We start from the raw sequence: 18,486 nt of genomic DNA on the forward strand, positions 1-18,486 counted from the left end.
TAACTCTATACCCTCCATGGAGTGACCACTCAAAAATAATATTAAAGTAATTTTTAAAACAGTCCAAACCTATAAGAATAAAGAGAATGAGAGAAGACTTGTAATACATGACTTGAACACTAGAAAGATGGTTCACGCCTGAGTGGTATGGAGGAGGAGATTAGTGAAGGTGCAGCAAAAAGCAACCCGCACAGACGAAACTCCTGGAAAAAAGCAATTAACATGCCAAGACCCTCCTGGACTCTGGCAGAACACTCCAGGATCATTCTTTGGAGAAGGTAAATAATAAGGGTGTGAGGCTGGGAAAACCAGACACCACTAAGGCCAGAGTCTGAAAGCAGGGCTATTCCAGGAAATGGTACCCAAGGCTTCTGCCACCCCAGGCTTCTTTCTCAAATCCGCTGCCGGAACACTCGCAGGCTGTCTTAGAGGCACTTGGTGAGAGAGTGGTCTCTGAGAGTCTGATCACCACACAAGAAAGACCTGCCAGTACAACGCTGGAGGTTTCCCAGTGAGATGGCCCCCTCATAGCACTGGGCAGTGAAGCCCATGGCAGATAACGACCTCGCCCCCACACCACGAATCTGTATGCTTGCTTACAAAATGGACCTATGATGTCTGACTATAACATAAGCTCAAACATATCTGTCACACTGATAAGGGGACCTAAGTTTCACTATATATTTAATGAAACTAAAAATTTGGCTCTTACTCATTCAAAATCTGTGATATTCCCATTATGCTCTGCCAAAACTTATCTTTACATTTTTCTATTAAATAAGATCTAAAATTAAATTTAAATGTTACTAGAAGATGGAGATAAAAATCACTTAAAAGAAGTGTCTCCTTCATTTATAAACAGTATTCAAATAATGTTTTTTATATATTCTCTAGAAGGGGTGAATAACCATAAGGATATTTAAAAGGTATGTCATTTGGAATTTTTTTAAAGATTCTTTATTTTTAAGTAATCTCTATACCCAAGTGGGGCTGAACTCGAAATCACAAGATCAAGAGTCACACATTCCACTGACTGAGCCAGCCAGGTGCCCCAATTTGAATTTTTGAATATATCTGAAAAATAAGAACAAAAATCTCCAAAGCTACATTTCTTTAAACAAGCTATAATTCAGATACTTTATTTGTTCACTATCTTATGCTAATTTATAACTTGTAGGAATCTCTTTTATCATACAAAAAGAGCCATAATTTGTATAATTATTTGTATAATTATTTGTATAATAAAATGACTTGGCTTTTACTCCCTTGTTTAATTTTCCATAATGCATATGGCTCACAAAATCCACTAAACCATAATGTAACCTGTACAAGAATATACCATAACTTTGGGCAGAATTAATGATTTTATCTCTGCATTTCTCATAACACCTGGATTATCTTATATTCATGTACTCAATATCTACTGAACTGAATATATTTCTTCTTTATCTACCTCAATGTTTTCCATCAAGTAGCTTAATTTCTTGTAGAAATATAAAACACACAGACTAGATTCTTGTATTACTTAAAATCTTTTTGGCACTGTATTTTGCTCTAAGTTAAGCCAGTTTTACATGTATAAATTTTTAAAAGACATTCCAGAAAGTCTCAAAATAATTCCAAAAATCAAATTTGCATACTTTCCACTTTAAATTGTTTACTGCACTGGCATCAACTGCTAGAAAAAATTTCTTTTTCACATCAAATATATTTGTCCACATTCTTGCCTGTGCTCAGCTGCAAATGCATTAAAACAGTCTGCCCTTTACCTTTCACAGCATAAACTTAAAGATTACAAGGAGTAAGAGACTGTTTCATAATATGTAGTCAAAATATCTTCTCTTTCAGCATCTTTACCAGCATAATGCAAAGACTCAGTACACAGTCTCTTCTGAAATCTTACAATGTTCACATTTTCTAACTAGGGGGTCCCTGTAACCCCTATTCAAATGTCAAGTTTTAGAAAAGCAAGAGTTTTCTTTTCTTTTATTTTTAAGTCATTATAAGGTCTTGAAATAATTGAGGAGCTATTTCACCCATGTTGTGTTTTTCAGTTTCTTACAGAATCAGTCCCAAAAAAAGAAAAAAGAAAAGAAGAAAAAGGAAAAAAAAATCCTTGAATTCAAAAGCTGGGGCAGGTTATAAAGGGAAAAGTATAGAAATAAAGGCTGATAGAAAAATCATAGCATCACAGGCCAGTTCCATTGGAGGAAAATATGGTAACTGTTCCAAAGGAAACTCTTGACTTCCAAATTTATTCTTTATTATCTGAAAATATCTTTCCTTTCAGCTATAATCTATTATCTTACTGTGTTAGGAATGATTATCTCATGCTCCACAAAAGCATGGATTAAAAATCTTACATTGATATTTTAAGTAAAAATAATTATTACATTGCCACAGTTTATCTAATACACAAAACTTTTGGTTCTATATCTGAAACTAATGTGTTATATATCAATTATATCTCAATAAAAACTTTTTAAAAAGCTTTCAAAAGACAGAGTACAAAGGGAAATAAATAAAATAAAAACGTAGTGCATGGTGAAAACATGATTACACAACTAGGGAAATGTGTAAATTCAGAAAATCACTGGTCAAAGGTATAAAAAACCTATTGGAATTTACCAAGAATAGTTTGTAAAGATTGCTCATGAGCATTACAAGGACGAGCACGATCACACTGACCTGAATTTCCTCCCAGACATCTTCATCCAACAAGGTAGATGCTCTATGGTGCTGCAAAGGGACTATCAGGCAGTGCCCCTCAGTAAGGGATTGGAAGTTGGGTAAACATAAATAAACCTAGAAGGGGAAACATTACAAAGTGAAATGTTATTGTATTTATTCTCAGTTGTGACAAATGAGCCATGGGAAACATGGCTCATATTTCATAAGGTATGCTTGTTTATAAGCAATATATTTTAATGTTTTTAAAGATAGCTGGTATATTTTTAAACTTTTAAAAGCCATGAAGATAGATTTTAACACACTGGAAATTTATGGCGTATGTCTCAATTTTAACTGTTACATGTATATCAGAGATTGAGTTTACCCAAGGGCAAAATGAATGACACTTTATCCTTGGCCTGAGAAAGTTTTTGCTTATTGAAATAACACAACTTTTGGCAAGAATGAAAAAATACATGGCGTGGTAATAGTAGATAAATCTAACTGGTGCCTTTGAATCAGACATTCCTTCTCTCAGTGACTGAACAGAGAGAATCAATCCAACTGAGAAAAGAAATGTATTCTGGATGGCTTTACTGCTCTGGTTAAGTTCTATATATTTAAATACATGTATTACCTAACAAAATTGGTGCTATTTTTTCACTATACACAAACTGTCTTTAAAAAAAAATCGGAAAAAAAAAATCAGGATGCCTGGGTGGCTCAGTGGTTGAGCTTTTGCCTTTGACTCAGGTCGTGATCCTGGAGTCCTGGGATCGAGTCCCGCATCAGGCTCCCCACAGGGAACCCTGCTTATGTCTCTGCCTCTCTCTCAGTGTCTCTTATGAATAAATAAATAAAATCTTTTAAAAAATGAAAACAAAAGTCAATCAGTATGTATATAGTGAGCAAACAGTGTTCATGAGGAACATAAATAATATTCTGCAAAGGGGCTTAATCTTATGAGTAGATACAGAAATTTACCTAAATTTATAGTAAAATCATAACCATATTCAAAATTAAAAACAATATCAGTACTGATTCATTAATTGTAACAAATTTCTAACTTGTAAATTTGCTTACTACTGTCAAATGTTAATAACAGAAGAAACTGGACATGGTATATATGGAACTCTGTACTGACTTCTTAATTTTTCTGTAAATCTAAAACTGTTTTAAGGAGCACCTGGGGGGCTCAGGTCATGATCCCGAGGTCCTGGGATAGAGCCTCATGTTGAGCTCCCTTCTCAGTGGAGAGTTTGCTTCTCCCTCTCCCCAACCACCCTCTCGTGCTCTTTCTCTCTCGCTCTCAAATGGATGTTTTTTAAAAATAAAAAATAAAACTGTTTTTAAAAACAAAGCCTACTTGAAAAAAAAAAAGTAAAGCACAGTGTTAAGACAAGGAGGTAGATAGATGACTTTTATTTTTAAAAAAGGAGGAAGAACAGCTGATGATCAGGAGTTATTTAACTCTGTGACTCTAATGAGTACTAATATAGTTCATTAGTGTATTTGCCTTGAAGATATTAATTTTAAATGTTAGAAATTCAAGCCGAGGGAGAATTACTGAATTGCTTTGAAATATTATATACTGCTTCAACTTAATGGCAAAGCAATTCCTTGGAAACTCAAAATCATGGATGATTAACTTAGGTTATAGCTAAGAGAAATAATTTATTGTTTATTCAGATTAATTAAATGACCTGTTAGATATTGTAGGACATGGAAGAAATTCCATCTAATCAATATTTCAATATTTCTACATTTTAAAATATTCAGAGACAAAAGGCTGAATGTCGATGGTAGTTTTTAGAGCAAAGATTGCGCATTAAAGCAGAGGTGGAGCAAGGAGAGACTCAGTGGGGTTTTTTTTTATTCTAAACTGAAGTACAAAGACCATCCAGGAGGGAACAAACAGATCAACCAACTCTCAGGAAGTCACAGGCAAAGAGAAGCATTTAATACTGTTAGAGAAGACTTGTCGGAGAGTGTAGATCATGGCAGAAGAGGACCAGCGAGGAGAATGGAACAGCACAGTATTCACTGGCCAGCCTTTTGCTTTCACAAGTGCACAAGCAATGCCCACTTCAGGATGCAGCCTACACAGCAGAAAGCTGGCAGGAGGTCATACATTGGCACTGTCTGCCCCACACGCCCACTCCCAGACACAGCCAGTCCCCAGCACCGGGGATGGGAATAACCCCAACTTTCTCCTCGAGCACAGCAGGAAACATTCAGTGTTACTTCATGTTCAATCTGTTCTTACACTTTTAAAAGATGGGGAATGGATGAAGATAAATGAAATATTTATAATGTTGTAACTACAAAAATGTATTACTGCTTATGTAAAGGTCTGCGAGGTAACTTAGACGATACAAGTTACTAGTTCTGGTGGTTTTTATTTTAATTGAATAAATTATAAATGGAATTTTCACATTTACCTTTTTGAGAAAGTTTGGAAGGAAAGAAAGATAAAGAAGGGTAAGGAAGTAAATAAAAGAAACCAAAATACAAAAGCAGTAAGTTGATAGTCTTTAACAATCTACACATACTAAAGACTAGAATCCGAATGGAAAAGCCCCTGCCAGCTGTTTGGCACACAGGGGGTGTATCTCGTGTGCTCACAAGAAACAAATGAACAAACACACGTACATGCAATGCCCAAATTGCCAGCTCCTGAGTGAGCCTTCATCCATTCACTTCTGCTCCCACTCCACTCCAGCTACCCCGGCCTTTCCATTCCAGAATGCCACCTCCTTCCCTCCTCGGGGTTCTTCTCTCACTGATACCCCTTCCCAAAACAGGAGTCACCATCTCAAAAAATCCAGTCACTTTATCCCATTTTCCTGCTTTATCTGCTTTAGGACAACACTTTCCTCAATCAGGACAATTGTTAGTGTTTCTTTTCTTCCCTATTTTACTACAACACAAGCTCTGTAAGCACATCTGAGTCTGCTTTTCCCCAGAACTATTAGGGTCTGGTATATTGGGAACACAATAATTCCTCACTAGTAAGAATTAAGTCGTCAAATATTTACTGAAATGAGTGACTACAAACACATACTGTCGATATACAATGGGATATATGTTTGGTAAACAACAGGATTCATGCTTGGTGGACGATGATGACTAGTTACCTCTGCCCTCACAGAACTTACTGATGATTAGGAGAGGGACTCAATAAATGAGTAAAATACAGTAAAATTTTTCAAATTATGAGATAGTCTGTGAAGAAACAAATAGGTTCTATGAGAAAGTAAGGGAAGAAAAAGAAACTACTTTAGACTGAGTATTTCTGAAGTGGTTTTATTACCAAGAATCAAGTGCCAACCATGGAAATAAGGTCATGCCACTGATACATGGCTGAGACAGAACTGGAGTCCTGGTGGTCCAGCCCGGCCCCAAAGTGCAGGGCCTTTGGCATCACCCAATGCTTCTTCTCTGACAGAAGAATCACACAAAATTTGAGCTTCGTGTCACCTAAATATTTACACTCGGTCTAGAGAAGATTCTAAGAATCATGGGAAGTTAGAAAAGAAAAATACTTAAAACACAGAATAAGGGAAGCACAGATTAGAATGCTGTAAGAGTCTGAAGAAAGAGGCAAATCTGCACAAATCGTATCATTTCCTTAGGGCAATAAACGTTCTATTTCATACCTTAACACCTATGGCAATGATAAGGTGCTTGGGAAACTGAGAGCTGTCAAAACAATACAGACATTTCTCCATTTGTGCAGCCAAACTCTGGTGCTCGGCAATTGCTTTCCTTCTCTGGTTCTCTTCCTCTTCACCAGAACGTTCTCTCTCAGCTGCTTTGGAGACAAACATGTCATCTAGAGTGTAATAGTCTCCATCTGTTTTTCCCATAAACTGAAAAACCAAAATAACAGGAGTGGGGAGAAGGCTGTGGTTAACATATTATTGTACTGTAGTGACTGAAGTCATATCTGTAAGCTCTATGGTAAAACTTTAAAAAAAAAAAAAAGAAAGAAAGAAAAACATGATTAAAAATTTAAGCTTGATTTTCAAGGTCAATCAAACCTCATCAACAACATCATCATCACAGCTAATGTTTGCTGAGTATCTACCATGTACAATTTTATGCAATTTGATTGTTTTATACTCCCATGAGAAAAAGACATGATCATTTCTATTTAATAGATAAAGAAATTGAACCACAGAGAAGTTAAGAACTACCTTCATTTTTAAATTAGCATATGCTCCATAGAGAATATAAACATTTTTCAACTGTATCTCCAGGTGGCTTCTCCTCACCTCTCCAAACATCAACTGTAGTCAGAGTCATTCTTTTAAAACAAAAATTTTATTTACTTATTTTATTTATTTCTTCAGAGAACTCCACATTGTGTAAAGGATCAAGTTCAGACTCTGGTCTGCCTACTAAATCACATACACAGACAAGCATAAAGGTCAACAGTTTGGACTCTTTCGTCAAAATGACCGTGGGAGAGTTCTAGCTCCTGTGTGTATTAGCCTTGGGCAAGTTATGTACCTCTCTGTGCTCCCCACAAGTTTTACTTCCTCCTTTCACAATGGTTGTAACAATACTATCTACCTTATAGGTTATCTTGCTTAATCCCCACAACACACGCCTGCACAGTAAGGAGTCACAAATGTGAGCCAACAGGACCATTACAATCCTCCTCATAATGATTACATCCCCACTTAAACTTTATGCTCTGATCATCATCTTGTTTTCAGTCCCCAAAAGTACTGCTACCTTCAGGCTTTGCACATCCTGCTCCTGACCAATTCTACCCTCAATTTTGCCATTCTACTCCCAGTTGTTTTCCAGTCTGAGGCTTACATGTAGTTGTCACCTCCGAAAAAAGGACTTTCCTGGATCTCCCAAGATCCTCTGGTACTGTTCATCAGGTTCATGAGGAGCACATTATATCATAACTGCTCATTACCTTGTGTTTTTCTTAGACTAAGATCTAAGTACCAAAAGAGAAGTACCATCAAGAGGACCTAACGGTATTGAAATTTATCCACCTAATTATTGAGTTTCAAAGTATATGAAGCAAAGACTTGATAGAAAAGCAGAAGGAATACACAAATCCACAACAGCAGTCAGAGATTTAAATACCCCCTTCTCAATAACTGAAAGAACAAGGAGAAAATCATTAGGTTCAGAAGATCTGAACAAACTATCAACAAAGTTGACCTAACATTTACAGAAATTCTATCAAACATCAGCAGAATCCACATTCTTCTTAGGAACACAGAGAACATTTACTAAGGGATGATATTCTTGATCATAACGCAAGTCCTCATAAATTGAAAAGAATTCAGGTAACGTAAAGTATGTGCACTGAAGACAATGGAACTAAATTAGAAATCACAAAAGAAACACATGTGGAAAACTGCCAAGTATTTGAAAATTACATAGCCCAGTTCCAAATAACCCATGTATCTATCAAATAAATAAATAAGAAAATCAGAAAGTATTATGAAGTGCAATAAAACACAGGCAAATTTATGGGATATTGCTAGAGCAGTACTTAGAAGGACAATTACAGCACCAAACACTTATGTGAGAGAGGCCCCAAAGCAATGATGTCAACATCCACCTTCAAGTAAAAAAAGAAAAAAGAATAAAATGTCATTACTGATAGAATCAGGTAAAAATCAGAAACCAGATAATAATTAGTAGTAGTTCTGTGTCTCTCTGAGTACATCAGTGTCTTTGTCTATAATTTATTTTTTATCTTCTATTTTTCTCCATATTAATCCTCACATATATATGAATATCTGCATTCTTTCATGTTTGTCTATTTATATGAACTGCCCAGATTTACAATTATTTTACCTTCAGACCTTTATCTCAACCATAACACATTACATTTTTAAAAATATCACAACTAGTCACTAATTATTTTCATAAGAGTGACAAACCACGTGCTAGGTACCAATAGAAACCTTATGTAAATTACTCTCTCATCCAAACATCTCTACAACATAGAAATTGTCATCCTCTAAATCTAACATTTAATTGTTAGATTAAAAAAATCATAGCTATTATGACACAGAAGCAGGAATTTAACACAGGTATATATGACTGCAAAAATGAAGAGTATATGACATATAGTGAGCCTTTCTAGAAAATCCATCTTTAAAAGACAGAAAGGGGGATGACTGGATGGCTCAGTCGGTTAAGGGTCTGCCTTCAGCTCAGGTCATGATCTCAGGGTCCTGGGATTGAGGCCTGCATGGAGGCTCCCTGCTCAGCGGGAAACATGCTTCTCCCTCTCCCTCTGCCTGCCACTCCCCCTGCTTGTGCTCTTTCTTTCTATCAAACAAGTAAGTAAAATCTTTTTTAAAAATAAATTAAAAAATAAAGGATAGAAAGGGTGTAATTTAAATATAGTCTACGAAGCAGCATAGAGAAATAGAGGAAAAAAAGCCAAACAAACCTTAAATTTCATCTAGAATAAATACACCCTACTGAGTGAAGGTGCTTACCAGAGAGAACAGACATAATATACAGTGGGTATTTATCTTTTCTAAAGTATATCAGTAGGAGAATATGTACTTCCACATGTACCTGGTGCCTCAAATGACATATTGTTATAAAAACGCTTTTATTAAAAACCAGTTCATGAGTGGTCAGGGATTATAATCAACTCAAGTCAAATCTTTTCTATATGGAAGACAGTACTTCTATTCTTTAAGTCTATGTTCCACAGATGTTGTCAAACTTCTCTGATTTATTCACAGTTTTGAATTAAATAGAGTACAGTCTTGCCTCTTAAATCTGCATAATTCTTCAAATACAATACAAAATTGATTTTTCAACACAACTACAATTTCCCTCTCCTATACCCTTTAATTATTTGAATTTTGCCCATTATGTTCTATTTGGACTTTGATCCGAAGTGCTTTTAATTTATTAACCATGTACACATCTTCTGTGACCTTCAGGACACCATCTTCCTATATTTGACAACATAAAATGTTTTCATGCATTGAATGTTAACAGAGTGGAGAACTGAGTCTATGAAGGGGAAAAAACAAAAACTTTCTGGCAGAAAGGAGATGAAGAAAGAAAAGAGAATGAAAATAAGACTCTTCATTATTTAGGTAAAATCCTAAAGAAAGCTGATGGAATGGGACAAGCTCAAGTTCATACACTATGAATTTTAAAATTCTGAGAATCTTTTTCAAACAAATCAGGAAAATGTGGTAAAATTACCACAATAAGAGACCTAAAAGGAGGAAGATCATCAAAAGTGATCTACAGATTCAACACAATGCCTATCAAAATCCCAATAATGTTTTCTGCAGAAATAGAAAAATCCATCATAAAATTGGTATTGGATGGATCTCAGGGGACTAAAACCAGATAAAACAATCTTAAAAATGAGCAAAAGTTGAGGTCTTACACTTCCTGAATTTAAAACTTACTTCAAAGTGACAATAACCAAATCAGCATAACACATCATAAAGATGGACACTCAGCCTAGATATAAGCTCTCTCATAAATGGTCAAAATATTCTCAACAAGGGTGCCAAGACCACTGAAAGGGGAAATGACAGTCTCTTAAACAAATGGTATTGGGAAAACTGGATAATTATATGGCAAAAAAAGAAAAAGTTGAATCCTTAATTTATACCATATATAAAAATTAACTCAAAACAGATCTCAGACTTAAACCTAAAAAGTAAAACTCTAAAACTCTTGGAAGAAATCATAGAGGACAGCTTCCTGACATTAAATTCAGTAATGATTTATTGGTTATGGCAACAAAAGCACAGGCAACAAAAATAAAATAGATAACCTGGACTTCATCAAACTCAAAGATTTTGGTGCACCAATGGATACTGTCAACAGAGTGAAAAGGCAGCCCACAGAATAGGAGGAAATCTTTGCAAATCATGTATCCAAAATATATAAAGAATTTCTACAATACAACAACAAAAAACTAAAAACACAAAAACAAGCAACCTTATTTAAAACTAGACAAAAAATAATAATAATAAAAAATAAAACTAGACAAAGGTTCTGAGGCAGACTTTCTCCAAGGGTACAGAAATGCCCAATTGGCACAGAGAAATACAAATCAAATCTACAATGAAATTACCACTTGAGGCTCAGGAGATGGTCAGAATGCAAGATTCAGATAATAATAAGTGTTGACTAGGATAGAGAAATCAGAACCTTCACACAATGTTGGTGGAAATGTGACATGGCACAGTTTCTTTGGAAAACAGTCTGGTAGTTCTCAAACAAATATAGACTAACAAATAACAATTAAACATATGGGTTACCATATGACCTGATAATTCCACTTCCGGATATATGCCCAAGAGAAATGAAAACATATGTCTAACAAAAAGCTTACATAAATCTTTATGAAAGGCAACATTATTCATAACAGCCAAAGACAAACAATCCCAATGCCCACCAACTGACGAACAGATCAACAATATGTGTGAAATCTCTACCACACAGTATTAAGAGGCTACAAAAAAGAAATGAAGCATGGTCGCCTGCTACAACAGAAGCCTGTAAAAACATCATGCTAAGTCAAAGACACCAATCACAAAAACTCACAATCCTTTAAGTGAAATCCAGATCAGGGAAATCTGCAAAGAGAGAAAATACATCTGTGGGTCTCTTTAGGGTGGGGATCGAAGGGGCTGAAAGAGTTGGCGGGGGATGGCTAAAGGTTACATGGTTCCTTCCTAAGGTGATAAAAATGTTCTGAAATTGATGGTGGTAATGGTTACACATATCTGCAAGTATGCTAAAAGCCACTGAATTTGTACACTTTAAATGGATGAACTGTATGCCATAATGAATCGTATCTCAGTAAAAGCTAGTAAATAAAAAATTAACATTACCCAAAGAGAGGTAAGGCCTTTGCCCTCTGTCTCCTGAAGGAAATCCTGAAACCCTGGGAAAGTCCTGCCTGATAAGACTGGCTTTGTTTGCCTGGGGGCCCTGTGTCACACCAGATAGTCTATGCTAACAATGGTGCAGGCCTGGGGCCAGCCAGGATCAGCTCCACCTCAGGAGGAGCTGGAAATGAAAGTCATTCTCACATAAACCAAGTCTACATGACCAAAACCCCCTAAAAACCTTGCACGTTCAGGCTCAGGCTCAGGTAAGCTTCCCTAGTGGAGATCCTCTGTGCATATTTCACATGTCAGTGCTAGGAGAAGTTGGTGCTGTCCACCACTCACTAGGAGAAGACAAACAGAAGCCTGACGCTTGGAAGCTCCTACACTCAGCTCTAGGAGCCGCTTCCCTGGGCTGACTTCATACATGCATTCCTTCACTATAATCAACTTTAAGTGTGAGTATAACAGCTTTGGGCGAATTTTGTGACTTCTCATAGCAAAATACCAAACCAAAGGGTGGCCTTGGGGATCCCTGAACTTGAACTGGTGTCTGAAGCGAAGAGCACGTGCTCTTGGGGAGTCTAACACGGTGGATACATAATAGCCAAATGCAACATACAAATACAGTCAGGGAAGGCAAGGTGGTGGAAGAGTAGGGTCCCCAAGTCACCTGTCCCCACCAACTTACATAGATAACTTTTAAATCATCCTGAAAGCCCACGAATTTGGCCTGAGATTTAAAGAGAGAACAGCTGGAATGCTACAGATAGAAGAGTTTGTGTTTCTAACAAGGTAGGAAGATGGGAAAAAAGGGAAGGAAGGGAAGGAAGGGAAGGGAGGGAAGGGAGGGAGGGAGGAAAACAGAAAGGAAGGGAGGGAGGGAGGGAGGGAAAGAAAAAGAAAGAAAGAAAAGAAAGAAAAGAAAAGAAAAAAGAAAGAAAGAAAGAAAGAAAGAAAGAAAGAAAGAAAGAAAGAAAGAAAGAAAGAAAGAAAGATAGATTCAACGGGGCGGAAGGGCCCCTGCGAGGAGCTGGGCTAAGCCTGGGTGGCCAAAGCCTCCAAGACGGAAAAGCCCAGCCCCAGAGAAGCGGGAACTTTAAAAATCTGCACCACATTCTTCCAGGGCTGGAGACCTGGCCACCACCAGTGGGGTTCTTCCTCCTGTTGTCACCCTGCGCCTGGGAGGGTCAGGGACGCCAGGGAACAGGGGGCTCACAAGAAAAACAGCTCCCACTGAGCCCAGCGACTGGCAGGGGGCAGGGTAGCTCCCCCAGGTGCACACACCTGAGAATCAGCACAGCAGCCCCTCCCCCAAAAGACTAACTGGAAAGACAGAGGAAAAGCAAGTTCTTGAACCAGCAGTGCTGAAAAGCTCCAGGGGAAGTCAAGGGATTTACAGTATATAGAACCAGAGGATACTCTGCCTTGTTTTTGTTTTTGTTTGTTTTTCTCTTTTTTTACTTCCTTTATCTAGTACAACTCGTTTTTAGACACTCTGCACTGAGCAAAATGACTAGAAGGAAGAACTCACCACAAAAGAAAGAATCAGAAACAGTACTCTCTTCCACAGAGTTACAGAATTTGGATTACATATCAATGTCAGAAGGCCAATTCAGAAGCACAACTATAAAGCTACTGGAAAAAAGCATAAAGGATTCAAGAGACTTCATGATTGCAAAATTAAGATCTAATCAGGCCAAAATGAGTAATCAATTAAATGTGATGCAATCCAAACGAGAGGTCCTAACGACAAGGGTTAATGAGGTAGAAGAAAGAGTGAGTGACATAGAAGATTAAGTTGATGGCAAGGAAGGAAGCTAAGGAAAAAGGAGAAAAACAATTAAATGATCATGAGGAAAAGTTAAGGGAAATAAATGACAACCTCCGAAGGAAAAAATCTATGTTTAATTGGGGTTCCAGAGGGCACCGAAAGGGACAGTGGACCAGAAAGCATATTTGAACAAATCATAGCTAAGAATGTTCTTAACTTGGGGAGGGAAACAGGCATTCAGATCCAGGAGATAGAGAAATTCCCCTCTAAAATCAATAAAAAATGTTCAACACCTCAACATTTAATACTGAAAATTGCAAATTCCAAAGATAAAGAGAAAATCCTTACACAGCAAGAGACAAGAGATCCCTAACTTATAAGGGGAGAACTATTAGATTAACAGCCGACCTCCCCTCAGAGACCTGGAAGGCCAGAAAAGGCTGACAGGATATATTCAGGGTCCTAAATGAGAAGAACATGCAGCCAAGAATACTCTATCCAGCAAGGCTCTCATTCAGAATAGGAGAGATAAAGAGCTTCCAGGATAGGCAGAAACTGAAAGAATATGTGACCACCAAACCAGCTCTGCAAGAAATATTAAGGGGGACTCAGTAAAAGAAAGAGGAAGTTCAAAGAAATAATTCACAAAAACAGGGACTGAATAGGTATTATGATGACACTAAAATTCATATCTTTCAATAGTTACTCTGAACGTGAATGGGCTTAATGATCCCATCAAAAGACGCAGAGTTGTTGGACTGGATAAAAAAGCAAGACACATCTATTTGCTGTCTACAAGAGACTTATTTTAGGCCTAAGGACACCTACAGCCTGAAAATGAAAGGTTGGAGAACCATTTACCATTTAAATGGTCCTCAAAAGAAAGCTGAGGTAGCAATCCTTTTATCAGGTAAAGTTTATCCCAAAGACTGTATTAAGAGATAAAGAGGGACACTATATCATGCTTAAAGGATCTATCCAACAAGAGGACCTAACAATCATGAATATTTATGCCCCTAATGTGGGAGCTGCCAAGTATATCAATCAATTAATAACCAAAGTAAAGACATATTTAGATAATACATTTATACTGGAAGACTTCAACACAACGCTTTCTGCAAATGACAGGTCTTTTAAGCACAACATCTCCAAAGAAACGAGAGCTTTAAATGATACACTGGACCAGATGGATTTAACAGATATTTACAGAACTTTGCATCCAAACGCAACTGAATACACATTCTTCTCAAGTGCATATGAAGCTTTCTCCAGAATAGACCACATGCTGGGTCACACATCAGGTCTTAACCAATACCAAAAGATTGAGATTGTCCCCTGTACAGTTTCAGACCATAATGCTTTGAAACTAGAACTGAATCACTGGAAGAAATTTGGAAGAAACTCAAATACGTGGAGGTTAAAGAGCATCCTTCTAAAAGGTGAAAGGGTCAACCAATAAATTAGACAAGAATTAAAAAGATTCATGGAAACTAATGAGAATGAAGATACAACCATTCAAAGTCTTTGGTATACAGCAAAAACAGTCCTGAGAGGGAATTACACTGCAATACAAGCATCCCTCAAAAAACTGGAAAAAACTCAAATACACAAGCTAACCTTGCACCTAAAGAACTGGAGAAAGAACAGCAAATAAAATCCACATCCAGCAGAAGAAGAGACTTAATAAAGATCTGAGCAGAACTCAATGAAATAGAGACCAGAAGAACTGTAGAACAGATTAACAAAACCAGGAGTTGGTTCTTTGAAAGAATTAATAAGACAGATAAACCATTAGCCAGCCTTATTAAAAAAAAAAGAGAGAGAGAAAAGACTCAAATTAATAAAATCATGAATAAAAAAAGGAGAGATGACAACCAATACCAAGGAAATACAAATGATTTTAAAAATGTATTATGAGCAGCTATATGCCACTAAATTAGGCAATCTAGAAGAAATGGACGTATTTCTGGAAAACCGCAAACTACCAAAACTGGAACAGGAAGAAATAGAATACCTGAACAGGCCAATAACCAGGGAGGAAATTGAAGCAGTCATGCCAGATGGCTTTCCAGAGGAATTCTATCAAACGTTTAAAGAAGAAACAATACCTTTACTACTAAAGCTGTTTTGAAAGATAGAAAGAGATGGAATACTTCCAAACTCATTCTATGAGGCCAGCATCACCTTAATTCCAAAACCAAAGACCCCATCAAAAAGGAGAATTATAGACCAATATCCCTGATTGAACATGGATGCAAAAATTCTCAACAAGATATCAGCCAGTAGGATCCAACAATACATTAAGAATATTATTCACCATGACCAAGTGGGATTTATCCCCGGGATGCAAGGTTGGTTCAACACTTGTAAAGCAACCAACGTGATAGATCATATCAACAAGAGAAAAAACAAGAACTATTTGATCCTCTCATTAGATGCAGAGAACGCATTTGACAAAATACAGCATCCATTCCTGATCAAAACTCTTCAGAGTGTAGGGATAGAGGGAACATTCCTCAGCATTTTAAAAGTCATCTATGAAAAGCCCACAGCAAATATCATTCTCAATGGGGAAGCACTGGGAGCCTTTCCCCTAAGATCAGGACCATAACAGGGATGTCCACTCTCACCACTGCTATTCAACATGGTACTAGAAGTCCTAGCCTCAGCAATCAGGCAACACAAAGAAATAAAAGGCATTCAAATTGGCAAAGAAGTCAAACTCTCCCTCTTTGCAGATAACATAATACTGTACATAGAAAACCCAAAGACTCCACCCCAAGATTGCTAGAACTCATATAGTAATTCGGCAATGCGGCAGGATACAAAAATCAATGTCCAGAAATCAGTGGCATTTCTATACACTAACAATGAGACTGGAAAAGAGACATTAAGGAATCAATCCTATTTACAACCTTACCGAAAAGCATAAGATACCTAGGAATAAACCTAACCAAAGAGGTAAAGGATCTATACCCTAAAAACTACAGAACACTTCTGGAAGAATTTGAGGAAGACACAAAGAGATGGAAAAATATTCCATTCTCATAGATTGGAAGAACTGACATTGTGAAAATGTCAATGCTACCCAGGGCAATTTGCACATTTAATGCAATCCCTATCAAAATACCACGGACTTTCTTCAGAGAGTTAGAACAAATAATCTTAAGATTTGTATGGAATCAGAAAAGACCCCAAATAGCCAGGGGAATATTAAAAAAAAAAAAAAAACAGCTAGGGGCATCACAATGCCAGATTTCAGGTTGTACTACAAAGCTGTGATTATCAAGACAGTGTGGTACTGGCACAAAAACAGACAAACAGACACACAGATCAATGGAACAGAATAGAGAACCCAGAAATGGACCCTCAACTCTATGGTGAACTAATATTCAATAAAGCAGGAAAGACTATCTACTGGAATAGGGCAGTCTCTTCAATAAATGGTGCTGGGAAAATTGGACAGCTATGTGCAGAAGAATGAAACTGGACCATTCTCTTATACCATACAAAAAGATAAACTCAAACTGGATCAAAGATCTAAATGTGAGACAAGAATCCATCAAAATCCTAGAGGAGAACACAAGCAACACCCTTTTGAACTTGGCCACAGCAACTTCTTACAAGATATGTCTGAAGGCAAGGGAAACAAAAGTAAAAATGAATTATTGGGACTTAAGATAAAAAGCTTCTGCACAGCAAAAGAAACAGTCAACAAAACTTAAAGACAACCTATAGAATGGGAGAAGATATTTGCAAATGACATATCAAATAAAGGGCTACTACCCAAGATCTATAAAGAACTTATGAAACTCAACAGCAAAGAAACAAACTATCCAATCATGAAATGGGCAAAAGGAACAGAAATTTCACCAAAGAAGACATACACATAGCCAACAAGCACATGAGAAAATGCTCCGCATCCCTTGCCATCAGGGAAATACAAATCAAAACCACAATGAGATACCACCTCACACCAGTGAGAATGGGGAAAATTAACAAGGCAGGAAACAACAAATGTTGGAGAGGATGTGGAGAAAAGGGAACCCTCCTGCACTGTTGGTGGGAATGTGAACTGGTGCAGCCACTCTGGAAAACTGTGTGGAGGTTCCTTAAAGAGTTAAAAATAGACCTGCCCTATGACCCAGCAAATTGTACTTTGGGGATCTACCCCAAAGATACAGATTCAGTGAAATGTTTATAGCAGAAATGTCTGCAATATTCAAATTGTGGAAGGAGCCTCGGGATCCATCGACAGATGAATGGATAAAGAAGATGTGGTCTATATATACAATGGAATATTACTCAGCCATTAGAACCGCCGAATACCCACCATTTGCTTCAACGTGGATGGAACTGGAGGGTATTATGCTGAGTGAAGTAAGTCAATCAGAGAAGGACAAACAGTATATGGTCTCATTCATTTGGGGAATATAAAAAATAGTGAAAGAGATCATAGGGGAAAGGAGAGAAAATGAGTGGGAAATATCAGAGAGGGTGACAGAATATGAGACACCTAACTCTGGGAAACGAACAAGGGGTGGTGGTGGAAAGGGAGGTAGGGGGGATGGGGTGACTGGGTGACAGGCATTGAGGGGGCCATTGACGGGATGAGCACTGGGTGTTATATGGTATATGTTGGCAAATTCAACTCCAATGAAAAATAAATACATACATACATACATACATACATACATACAAACACAGTCAGATCCTGGATCTCAAAAACAAACAAAAAAAACAAACAAAAAATCCCAAACACTATAAAAATTTAAATATAGGTTATACATTAACATTTTTAAAGTAAAGAGATGGTTCTTCATGGTATGCAGGCACCACCCAAAAGTGCACAGTCCCAGTCCTCGGGCTCCATACCGGAACAGCCCTGAGACAGTGGTGAAAAGGAAAGCCTATCAGTAAGAAGAATACTCAGCAGGGCATCTAGTTGTTGGTGTTGCCTGGAAGGAGAGATAGCCAGAGCTACAGGTCCCAACTGATTCCTGAACTCTGGCTAACAGTTTGGGCAGGGATCTGTACAGAACACAGAGAATCGGCAACCAAGTGGTCTGGGGAAGAAATATGTGGATGGGTCTCTCCAAACTGATATAGAAGAAGAAGACATCTGAGGCTTTGATGAAAACATTTATGTCACTAGCCCTCCTACCTTATTCCAAA

The 18,486-nt window shown here is 37.4% G+C and overlaps 1 protein-coding gene across 1 annotated transcript in view; it reads right to left on the bottom strand.

The window, feature by feature from the left end:
• Positions 1–18,486, bottom strand: part of CWF19L2 (CWF19 like cell cycle control factor 2) — a 142,849-nt gene that overhangs the window by 13,545 nt on the left and 110,818 nt on the right. Inside the window, exons 13-14 of the mRNA XM_055306576.1 lie at positions 6,330–6,542; positions 2,689–2,805 (exon numbers count right to left, since the gene is read on the bottom strand). Coding sequence (XP_055162551.1) covers positions 2,689–2,805; positions 6,330–6,542 — 330 coding nt within the window. The remainder of the gene's footprint in view (positions 1–2,688; positions 2,806–6,329; positions 6,543–18,486) is intronic.

The sequence above is a fragment of the Nyctereutes procyonoides genome, unplaced genomic scaffold (assembly GCF_905146905.1).
Source record: "Nyctereutes procyonoides isolate TBG_1078 unplaced genomic scaffold, NYPRO_anot_genome, whole genome shotgun sequence".
Lineage (NCBI taxonomy): Eukaryota > Metazoa > Chordata > Mammalia > Carnivora > Canidae > Nyctereutes > Nyctereutes procyonoides.